Source organism: Asparagus officinalis, chromosome 9, assembly GCF_001876935.1.
Source record: "Asparagus officinalis chromosome 9, Aspof.V1, whole genome shotgun sequence".
NCBI classification, from domain to species: Eukaryota; Viridiplantae; Streptophyta; class Magnoliopsida; order Asparagales; family Asparagaceae; genus Asparagus; species Asparagus officinalis.
In genome coordinates, this window is record NC_033802.1 from 6,895,823 (window position 1) to 6,908,649 (window position 12,827).

Sequence of the window (12,827 nt, forward strand, 5' to 3'; positions counted from 1 at the left end):
ACTTTCACATAGTACATAAGACTAAATGAATAGTAACTTCAATAAATAAATAATAAATAGTCACTTATTAATTACTAGTAACTAGTTGGGTACCATAGTGTCTTCTTTGTTGTGTTTTTGTAAAAAATTACCATTGTGTTGTGTTTTTCCCTTAAAACGTTTTCAAAACACCATGTTAAGTATTTTTGGTCAACACTTGTTTGACCCATTATAACGTTAGTATTAAACATATTATTAATATATTATATATTAATTACATTAAATTATATTGTAAATAAAATATTATAATAGTTAGTTTACATTATTATAGCATTATAAGTATTAAATATAATGCAATATAAAATTCTATAATGTATTATAATATTATATTGTATATTAGATTATAATTATTACATATTATTTTCAAATATTTATATATTTAATTATTTTCGTATATCAATTTGTTATTGTTATATATTATATTAATATTTATATAATAATAATATTTTATTATTAATATAATATTATACTATTATTAATATAATATAATATTGTACTATTATTTATATAATATAATATTATTAATAATGTTAATATTATTTTATTACTAGTATGTTATTAATAAATTATAATTATATTAGTATTTTTTAATATATTATGGTCTTTAATATGTTAGAGTTTATTAATAGTAATTTTAATAATATATTAATAATTTATGATAAAAAATATTTTTATATTATGTGTATATTATTTTTTACATTAACATTTGTTAGCAATAAATATTTTATTTATTATTTATATATAATATATTAATATTTATATATTATATTAATATTTACTATACAATATATTATTATAATATTACTATATTATATGTTATTTTATTTTTAATATTTCTATTATTATGACTATTTATATTATTAATTTATCACAATTTATTTATTAAAAATTTAAATAAATTCTATAGCGATGTTATACTTTGTAGTATATTATTATTATCATCTATTTATTAGCAATAACTTTTTATTATTATTTTTATTATTTTATTTATATATTATTATTATTTATTATTATATAATACATTGTTAACATATTAAATACTAGTATTATATTGTTATATAAGATATTTTATTTATTATATTTTTATATTATTTAATAAATATTACTAATATATTAGATTAACTATAATATAGTATAATATAGTATAGTATAGTATAGTATAGTATTACATTTAATATATTATGTTAGATATTATATTAACACCTTCTCAAACTCAAAATCAAAACACCAAACTTAAAACACCTTTTAGGTGTTTTGAAATAAGTGTTGTGTTTTTTGTTTGGGGATGATTTAACTCAAAAACACCATGGTTTTCAAACGTATGGTGTTTTGCTTTTGGTAAAAACACTATGGAAACAAGTAAAACACCATGGTATCCAAACGGAGCCTAGAATATTTGTCCATTATTCATCTCGATAGAAACAGATACATCACACATAACTATATATAACTGCATTCAGCTCTACTTAGTGTTGTTGGGTTCAATTTTTAATTTTTGCAATTTATAAATGCAATTGTTCAGTTCTGTAGGCCTATATTTTGGGATATGAGATTCATTGAATTTAAGGGGCTGTTTGGTTCATTTTTTTAACTCCATGGAAAAGTTTTACACCGTCTCCACATCAGATTTTTCGTGGCCACGTAGGATATAAGATTTCCGTCGGTTTTTTCCTATCTTTGGTTCGCTAGGGTTGAAGAAGGGAAACTCGGTGAAATCGTCACCACATCAGATTTTTTTTTCTCTTCCCTAATTCCTTCCTCAACCTCGTAAAATCGACGAAAACTACAGCCACGTCGGCTTTTTGCCATATAAACAAAAGTTTTCCCTTTTTTTCCATGTGAACCAAACATAAGAAAAATAAATACATTGGTTTCTCACCATTTTTTTGTGCGAACCAAAGCAAAACAATCTATTTCTTGAAAAAATTTAGAAAACTCAAAACTTGTGTTTTTGTACATGGAAATACATTGTCCTATATCTAGGAAACGAACCAAACAGCCCCTAAGCAGAATTGTTTGTTTCCTTGCAACTATAACTGCATAGCAAGTACAATATGTGAAACTGCAATCGTGTGCTACATATAGTTGTAGTTGTAATAACAGTTGTGCGGTTAAATTTTAAGACTTTGCAATTTCCATATGCAATTGTGATTGTAGGTACTCGTCTAGGCCTATCATCTTCTTGACGAGCTACAATATTGAAGATACAAATTAACTGTTTGCAAGTCGAGAGAATTGCAATTAAAGTTTACCTCTAAATGTGCTTAAGTCGCCTATAAGTGAGGGTCTTTTCACAACTATAGTTAACGACTATATTTATTGATATAATGATTTCAGTGAATAAATAACTGTAACTGATCCAAAATATCCCAATCGCATGCAACTGCAGTTAGAGTACAACAAATGCAAACATCCTTTGAGCAAATAGAAGTGCATCTGGCTGTGCATGTTCAACTTGTTTTTGAGGCTAATATCAGAGACTGAAATTCAGTACTAAATGAAAACTCATGGAAACAAGTGCAAAGAAGTATTACTAGAAAGAATTCTTTTTATAGGTACTCCTTTGCTCCTCCGATTAATATAGAAAGTGAAGTTGACCCCTCTATATTGGATAGAGGAGGGCTAAACTGATGAATCTGACTTTTTGGATTGTTTGGGGATTAATTAAATCCCCTAAGCAGCACTTAATTAAGCAACATATTATGCAATATCACCTTTCTTTTATTTCTCTTCTGGAAACTAAATTGAAGGAGGGAAAATTACCTAGCATTACAAAAAGAATTGTAGGAAACTGAGAATGGATTCTAATGTGAGTAGTGCTGGAACTGCGAGAATTCTGCTACTATGGGATCCTAATGTGCTGGATATTCAGGTCTCATATTCCTCTCCTCAACATTTAACATGCATTGTCGAATCTAAAGATGGAAGAATTGATTGTATTATATCATCAATATATGGTTTTAACCAATTGGAGGCTAGAAAGAATCTATGGACTGAATTATCCCTATCACATCAATCTATTGGGAATACTCCTTGGCTTCTATGTGGAGATTTTAATGCTATGCTCTTCAATGAGGAAAAACTTGGTGGTGCAACACTCACTGATACTGACACTAAAGATTTTAGTTCATAGATGATTGTCATCTCTCCCATCTAAAAAACACTGGTTGTTTCTACACTTAGAATAACAAGCAAGACATTATTACCAGGTTTGGAGTAGATTAGATAGGGCCTTGGTCAATATCTCCTTGATCCACATATATAACTCAAGCCATGTAGAGTTTTTGCTGCCAAACTTCTCAGACCACTCTCCTGCTTTGGTATCTATTTATGATGAGGAAGCTAAGGGGAAAAAGCTTTTAAAATTTTTAAGATGTGGACAAAACATGAAATGTTCCTTCCCACAGTTTCAACTGTATGGAAAAAACACATAAAGGGAAATAATATGTTTCCCAGTTAATGACAAGCTCAAACAGCTACAGGGAGCTTTAAAAAACCTCAACAAGAACCATTTCTACAATATCAGCATGCAGGTTCAAAAAGCAAAGATTGCCTTAGAGGAAGTTCAAAAGAAATTACAAGAAGATCCTCTCAATCCCAGCTATATTAGTCAGGAAAAGCAATTCATCTCTTCTTATAATTAGCTCTTGGCCTGTGAACTATCCTTCTATTATCAGAAAGCAATAATAGCTTGGAGTCTTCAAGGAGATAGATCCACCGGCTTCTTCCACTCAGTTATTAAATCTAATATGCATCATAATAGAGTTACAGTTCTCTATAATAATCAAGGTGATAGAATTACAGAGATGGAGGGTATTGTTAATGAATTGATCTATTTTTATAAAAACCTCATGGGGACTGCTATAACAACTACTACACCTGATATGAACATCATTCAAAATGGTCCTTGCCTGGATGAAAATCAAGCCAGGAATCTATCAGCTCCTATATCTAAAAAGGAAATTAGAAAAGTAGATTTCTCAATTCATGACAACAAGGCCCCAGGTCCAGATAGATTTAGTGCTTCTTTTTATAAAGCTTCATGGTCAATAATTGAAGAAGAAGTCACACTTGCCATTGAAGATTTTTTCAGGACAGGGAAACTCTTGGGTGCAATAAACTCCACTTCCATATCACTTATTTCTAAGGTACATTGTCCTAAAAATCCTTCAGATTTTAGGCATATATCCTGCTGTAATTGCCTCTACAAGTTTATCTCCAAAGTCATTGCAAGCAGAATTCAAACTGTTATGGGATATCTCATAAGTGAGGCTCAAAGTGTATTTGTTAAAGGGAGACAAATTACAAATAACATCATGTTAGCCCATGAGCTTATAAAGAACTATGGGAGGAAGCATATATCTCCAAGAATCATATTGAATATTGATATAAGAAAGGCTTTTGATACAATCAGTTGGAGTTTTATAAGAGGAATGCTAGTTGGCCTGGGTTTCCCTAATAATATGATTAGATGGATCATGGCTTGTATAACCTCCCCGAAGTATTCCATCTCTCTAAATGGCTCACTCCATAGGTATTTTAAAGGTGAAAGAGGTCTAAAACAAGGTGATCCCTTGTCTCCCTACTTGTTTATTCTTGGCATGGAATATCTCTCAAGAAGCCTCAATCAATTGAAATATGACAGAAGCTTCAAGTTTCATCCTAAATGTGGAAAGCTCAAAATCAGTCACTTGATATTTGCTGATGACCTACTCTTATTTAGCAATGGTGATCCCTATTCAGTTCAGAGAATATATCAATGCATCACCAACTTCAGCGCAACTTTAGGCTTGGAAGCTAACCCAAATAAGTGTTCAATTGTTTATGGGGGGTTGATAACTCAGTAAAGGATTGCATTCATGATCAGTTGGGTTTCTCTGAAGGTACACTACCAATCATATACTTAGGAGTTCCTCTTATATGCAAGAGGCTATCTTATGTTGATTGTAGTCCACTTTTCACAAAAATTTCTAGCCAATTTTAAGTCTAGACAAAACATAGAAACCTATCGTATGCTTTAAGGTTGCAAATTATAAAAAGTGTCATACTAGGAATTCAAATTTACTAGACATCCAGCTATGTCCTTCCAGTAAAAGTTCTCCAAAAGATTGATGAGTTGTGCAGGAGTTTTCTTTGGGGGAAAACTGATCATGTCTTCAAAACACCACTAGTATCATGGGATAAAATCTATCTTGGGAAGAAGTTTGGAGGCTTAGGGATTTTTTTCAGCTGTAATCTGGAACAATGCATCAGCATTAAGAACTCTTTGGTATATTCATATGAACAAAGAGTCTTTGTGGATCAAATGGGTTCATGGGACCTATTTTAAAAATAGGGACATTTGGCAGGTTGTGATGAAAAAGGGAGATTCTTGGATGTGGAAACATCTACTTAAAGTCAGAGATAATGTGTTAATTTCTTGTGGAGGAGTTGAGAACTTGAAACTGATGATCAGTTCTTGCTACAAAGACCTCAAGGTTCATCTATCTGATTTGTATTATCGCCTATGTCCTACAACAATCAAAGTGCACTGGTATGAAACAGTTTGGGAGAAACTCAACTATTCTAAGCATTCTTTTGTGTTGTGGCTTGCAGTCCAGGATAGACTTCTTACACAAGATAAGCTACAAAGGAGAGGAATTATTCAATCCAACAGTTGTTGTTTGTGCTCTGGGGCGGAAGCAGAGGATCGTAATCATCTATTCTTTGGATGCAATTACGCAAAAGAAGTCTGGAATGGGATCATGGAATGGCTCCAATACAATTGGAGAGCATGTGAATGAGGTCTGCTGATAAACTGGTACAGCTGCAGGTTGAAGGGGAAAGGTTTCAAGCAAAAAAAAACAAAAGAATGGCATTTGCTGCTGCAGTGTATTGTATTTGGAGGGAACACAATGAGAGAATCTTCGATCAAAAGAATCATAGTATTGCACATCTGATCAAGAGCATCAAAATGGAGATTTTGACAATCATCCTCAACAACAGCTCCCTATCGGCTGAACACATGGACTAGATTTTAACCCTGTAGGTGGCTGTTCTTGTTTTGGTAGTTTTGTTAGTTTTCTTGATTGTTTTTTACTCACAATAGTGATATAGTTTAGTCTAAAAATGAGTACATTGATGTACATAAACTCTACATTTAGTAAATGAATAAAATTCTTTCATTGATAAAAAAAAATAATATAGAAGTGCATATAAACCTTCGCATTTCAAATTTGCATGCCACCTCAAACGATTCTACAGTCGTAAATAATAGACCAAGCATTGATGTAACTGCCCATCCCTCTCATGCCAAGGCCAAGCCCAGCAGCATCACCAACAAGGTGACGTCATCGCCCATGCAAAAGAGGTCTCTGATTTGACAAGCCCAATCTCGACCGTCCAGTCACTGATGGACGGCCGCCCATTCCCGATGTTCTTCGAGCCTCGTTACGCCAGACGTCTTGAAATGACTGCCACGTTAATCAGGCTCGCTCGCTACACTGATTTCAACCGAATTGAGACCGTAGCCTCAGATTCTTTGGTCTACCCAAATTCAGACCTTCGTCACTCATGCATGGGCTCTAAATATCTCAGCATGAAAGGCTCGATCGATCAACTTCCTTCTAAACTATATTCAAATCTTCTCTTTATACGCTGTTAATTAATTCATCTATACATGTTTACCCCTTAAACTATCTCTTTAAGTCCCTACTATCACTTCTTCTTCTTCTTTTTTATTTATCATTTTTGTATATTTTTAAATGGATTAATGACAGAACTATAGTTTTTGGGATAATTAAGATGGGACTGAGAATAGTTTAGCGGGTTATCAGGAATGACAAATTTAATAGTTCGGAAGGCAAGATAAAATTAAAAATAGATCATGAAGAGACAAATTGAATAGCTTATATAAGGCCAAACTATAAAGGTAGTTAATTCTATTTTTAGACTCTACGAGTGAATTCTTTTTAATCTTTACCGTGAAGGGGTTTATTTATCAAAAATAAATTTTGCTATATCTAAAGGTAAAAGAGTCAATACGTATCACTCAAGGTATATTTATACGCAAAAATAAAAATAGAGGTATAGTAAATTAAAAATCACAGTATAACAGGGTCTATCAGCAATTAACCTAGCTACTAATTATGCACTAATAACATATGACCATTGATATTGATAGGATCTTTTAACACATGTGGCCTAACTAGACCTTAAAGTCCACTTGATTGACTTGGTCTAAACCAGCAACCATATGAGAGCAGCTTTACGTCTCAGTACGTCGTAAACAGATTGAGAACAAAATTAACCTGGAATCTTAAACCACTAGGAATTAATTGATTCAAATTCTCACACATGGAAATTTCTTTGCTCACTTTAACAATATTCTAACCTAATTGACCCTCACAGTCGTGTGTGTGTACGTGTGTATCTGGTCTCTACCCGATTCGGTACGTAGCTGGGTTTTGTTGGGCTCGTACGATCCGTTGTAGTATGTACTCGTGTTGCAACGGTCGATCTTCTGTTGGAACCGGCTAAGGTAGAGTTCTCCGCAGGAAAGGGGAACTAGTTGTGGTTAATGGAGGCTGCGCTTTCGGTTTGTTATGCTTGTTGAGTTATTTGCTCTCGCGGAACTGTTTAAGCAAAGGGAGGCCAATTTCCTTTTATATTTATGTAAAGATTTTAGTCATAAGTAACGCTGGTAGAATGAATGTCCCTTCGAAAAATAATTTCAGAAATATAACTAAAAAGACATTCTGTGTTATGAAATTGAATATTAATTTGTTCCATTCATGTCTACCACGCCCGGGGCTCACAAGCTTGCTGACGCGACGCAAGTCTTAAGATCCACTGAGTGGAACACGTGGTTTGGCTCGATCCGTTTTTATTACGTCTTGATCGCGGCATGATAATTAGCACATCCCAGTGTCATCGCTAGGAGATGTGGACTCATTTTATTACAAAATTAATTGTTCATTTTCTGTTGATATACAAGTCAAAGTTATAAAATACATGAATTTTTGTTTGAGAAAACTTTAATGATAATAGATTGATACAAAACGAAATGGTTTTTTCTTTTCTCTTTTTTTTTCAAGTTATGTAGTTTTGTAAGTAAATACATCTAGGCTCTAGCTTAGTAACGTCTAAGTGTCTCTTTTTATTGTGATTTCCCTCGTACGTCCTACATACGTGCCATGTAAATTAGTATTTTATGGGATGAATGAGGATAGTCTAGTTAGTTTGAATCTATTAGGACTGAATTTTCATGGTTCGGTCGGGTTTTAGAATATGTTTTGACCTGACTCGGTTTGAGAAAATTTCAATCCGGATAAACCGTACAGTCTGCTCCATCCATTTTCTAACACACTCTTTTTTCATTATTCCATAAATTTCTTTCTTGTATTTCCTTAAAATTTTTATTGTTTTAATTAACTTGTATCTCGTTCTTTTATCATGAACCTTTAGCCTACATTTTTTTTTCCACCGATTTCTTAAAATGCATATCTTTTTAGGTCGAAATAAACCTTTTTCTTCATTAAACTAGCCTGAGCCAAAACTAGAGTAGACCGAACCAAACCGACCAAACAAATTTTGATTGGTTTGCATTCAGCTTCCAATATAGAGCAACTAGGTTCGATTACGCCAAATGTATAAAAACTGATCCAACTGACTATTTGTTCACCCCTACTTGGTTACGTTGACTACTTGAAGTGGATATTTCAAACCAGTTAAATTCCATGAGAGTAGAACAAAAAAAAAAAATGCACTCGATCTAATAGGCATCTACCTTCTTAGTTTGAACTCTCATTGGCACTCCCATCCTATTACAATATCTTTCCACCATATCCGAAATATAAACTTATAGTGCGATAAAAAGGATGGTTGATTTATTATCGTGCGAAACTATCATTTTACCCTCGATCGCATTTCATTTGTTCTACTAAATCATAAATTACATGTCATGGTACACACACACACAAACTGACTTTATATGAACAACAAAACTTTTCCGAGTTGTTTGTTAAAAAAACAAATATAAACAAATAAAATAAAATAAAATAAAATAAAGTAATTAGCAGCTAATTCATGTAATTTTAGAATCTTGTAGGGTCTATCTACAAATTGACAAGCTGAGACATATATGCAAAAACGACCATTCCACCATTTAAGCAAAAAAGATGAGATCCTGAGGGACAACAGAAGGAGAGTCCTCATTAAAAAGGAAACGCAAGAAGCTAAGCTATAGCTGCCAGTCTCTCTCCCCCTCTCTCTCTTTCTCTCTCATGCGCTAAAACTTTGCTTTTTTGTTTTTTTTTCCCTCTTCGATCTCCTCGAAATTCTCACAATTTCTCATGAAAACAATGGAGCCCATCAACTCAAAGACTCAGATCTTGAAGTAATCTGACTTCATTTTTAGATTTCTCCTAGGTTTTATCTTCGGTGAGCAACTTCAATGTGATCCTCAGTTGTTTTCTTCGAATTTTGATAACTTTTCCGCTGTTTTTTTGGTTGAGTTTAGTTCAGCTGAAGTGACTCGAGATTTTATTTCCTTTTATGAATATTTTGATATTTTTTCAAGAAAATTCTCTTGACACACTCAAACTAATTTTAGGTCTAACTTCCATAAAATATTTTTTCATGCATGAATTTCTCAGTGTTGCAGACTGATTAGCCTCTTAACCTAGAATCGAAAGATGAAAGATCGACGAAGCAAGGGTACAATTAAAAAGCTCACAATTACTATGAATGAGCTCCATTTACTTCCAATTTGAATGAAATTTTCGTATTCTAATAAATGAAGGATTTTTTTAAATTTTTTTAAATTTATACTTTTATGTCTTTGTAGAGCTTTTCTCAAGAAATTTCTTTTTATTTAAATTAATTTTAGATTTCAGTTCTATGTAATGATTTCATGTATTAATCATCTGAACGTTTCGATCTGATTAATTTCTGTAAACTAGACTCAAAAAATGGAAGAAAAAAGAAAGAGTTAAATTTAGAAGTTCACTTTTTTTCTCTTTACAAAGAAATATTAATTTTCTTTTCTTATTGATTTGCAAATTTTGTTGATATGATGAATGTACTAGTAAACTCTCATCAAGGTTACTATGAATGCCATAATTTGCAATATGTTGGAAGTTTATGTATTATGAGAAAATTAATTGATAAATAGTTTATAACAGTTTTCCATTTTCATGATCTATTTAATTTCATTTCATTGAAATCTGATCACCTTTGATATGCCTTGCTATTTAGTCTAATTCATAGGAGAAATTTTGGGAGATCAGATATACATTATTAGCTAGAGATTAATTTGTTAGAAAGAATCTAACTAGCTAGATGTTGATCAACTTATATTTGAAGTTACTAATCTCAAATAATTACGCATACATAACATATCAGATGACTGATCAAGATCAGGAGCTAATGATTGATATTATTGGGCTTGTTTATATCAAACTAACTATAATAAAATAACCCCTAACTGTCATTTTATCAGCTCAAGATCAGTGTAGCGAGAACCAAAAATGGGAAGGGGAAAGATTGAGATCAAGAGGATTGAGAACACAACGAATCGCCAAGTGACTTTCTGCAAGAGGAGGAATGGACTCTTGAAGAAAGCTTATGAGCTCTCTGTGCTTTGCGATGCAGAGGTTGCACTTATCGTCTTTTCCAGCCGTGGCCGCCTCTATGAATACTCAAACAACAGGTAATATCAGGTCAAGATATCACATTTTTTATGGTAATTATCAATTGTTTTGCATCATGTTAATTATTTGTTCATACTAATTTCCAATTTATAATAAGAATATTTGTGACATTATAGTTAATAGTTTTCACTTGCTAACTAAGAGGCATGTATATTTAGAATATTACTATTAATTTATGGGTCTTTCTCTTGGATCTTGTTAAGTTTACTAGCAATGAAAAAGTTTGGCACCTTTTTCTATTTTGAGGAGAAGGGACAAGAGGCAGAAGTTTAAAGCTAGGGTTCTTGCTATCTAGCTTTGTGACTTGGAGGTTCATCCTATTTTTCACTAATTTCAATATATTATTGGCAATTTCTGAAGTAGAAAACATGCATTGGAGTGATCTGCTGTTGTTCATGTTTGTTTCTTTTAGTATGGAAAAGGATTTTTGTTTCTGTTCCCGTTTTCTCTCTTAACTTTGTTGTCCAGCTTCTTCACTTATCATTTGCCTATTTTGGTCTTTAGAATTTGTTGTCATGTGATGGATTCATTTTTATGCGGTCGGTTAAACAATTTTACTTCCTATACAAATTGAAATTGTATATGAAATAAATATAGAGTTCAGGCAATAATTCCATGTGCAGAATCTTGAGCAAACAGCCAGTTAGAAGTCAGTGGAAACCCTAGAAAACCTATTATATCTTTGGCATAAAGCCTATTTACAAGATATACTTGTGATTAGGGTTTGTTCTTCTCTTTGCTCCCATTTTGCCTTTTCTTCTCTGGTGCAAGAGATGGTAACCTCTCTCTCTCTCCCCCCTCTCTCTGTGTGTCTGTAAGTGTGCTTAGGGTTCGTTTCTTCTCATGTGTGCCAATAAACATTGGACTTGCAACTTCCTACGCCCCCCCCCCCCACCTGTCCCCCCGCTCTCTCTCTCTCTCTCTCTCTATGCCTCTCTCAGTGTGAAGCAATACTTTGTTTTCTAATCTTAGAAATTTGAATGTGTGCAAAAGGTATGTATGTATATATATATATATATTTATAATATATATATAAATATATTATATTATATATATATATATATATATTATAATCAGTAACTGATTCAATTTTGAACTGATTATATGCTACATACATACAATAAATATATCCAAAGATAGGTATTCAATTGATCCATATAGATCCACTCAAATCATTTACAGCTACAAAATTGGTCTGCCCACTTTCTTTGTCCTTTCCAATCATAATCCCCTCAACTGAAAAGCCACTTTCAAAGATCTCGCTGCCAAAATCCTTCACAGTTTATTCCTTTTTTTTTTGGACTTAAATAAAAACTGTTCAGTTTTTTTCTTTTTCTTGATTTGGTCTTTCCCCATATCTAACATAAGAAGGGAACTGTGGCCCTTCAATCAGTTTTCTGTTGGGTTTCTCTTCTTGTGCTTGGGCTAGGCCCGGACCCCCCCACCCACCCCCTAAAAAAAACTCAGTCATCAACCCCACCAATTTCAAAGTAATCATCATATCTGTGAACAGTACTTGTCCAATGACTGTCCAGAGAGAATAGCTAGAGGTAGAGAGAGGATGATCAAGTTTCTATATTTCCTTTGCCATGGGATCTTTATTGGAATTTGAGCCCATTCACGTCATTTCTGCTCTCTATTTGAGCAATGGCCATTCATCAGCTTTTACTTTTGTCCATCCCAGGTTGTGCCCTATCCTTTGACAAAACCTTAAATTCTTCAGCGTAATCATTCATGTTGAAATCAAAGAAAACATAGAAGATTTTTTTTTGTATTTTTCATTGTTTACAAAGAGGAGACTAATACCTCATACACACAAACACGTTATAGAACATTTATGATGAATCCTATAAAGAAAAAAATCTTAATATGAAAAACAACGAAGGGAGATTGTAAGTAAAAAAAGAAAGGCATATCTTACATCCCTCTCATATTCATAGCAGATTTACCTCCAGAAGTTTGAATTAAAGTAGAAAAATTAAAAAAATTCTGTAGCAATAACTAAAGATTCCAAGCATGTGGGACATACAACGTACAAAGAATAATCGAGAACTGAGTAAGATCCTCTCACTACATTAAAACCCCGAAGTTATAATG

At 32.6% G+C, this 12,827-nt stretch overlaps 1 protein-coding gene across 2 annotated transcripts in view; it reads left to right on the forward strand.

Moving 5' to 3' along the window:
* The window catches only part of LOC109823099 (MADS-box transcription factor 21-like), a 23,301-nt gene continuing 19,721 nt past the window's right edge, over positions 9,248–12,827 (forward strand). The window contains exons 1-2 of one of the 2 annotated variants that reach the window (XM_020389382.1): positions 9,248–9,459; positions 10,520–10,729. In XM_020389382.1, the coding sequence (XP_020244971.1) occupies positions 10,548–10,729 (182 nt within the window). In that variant the 5' untranslated portion in view covers positions 9,248–9,459; positions 10,520–10,547. The remainder of the gene's footprint in view (positions 9,460–10,519; positions 10,730–12,827) is intronic. The other variant, XM_020389383.1, reaches the window with a different exon arrangement.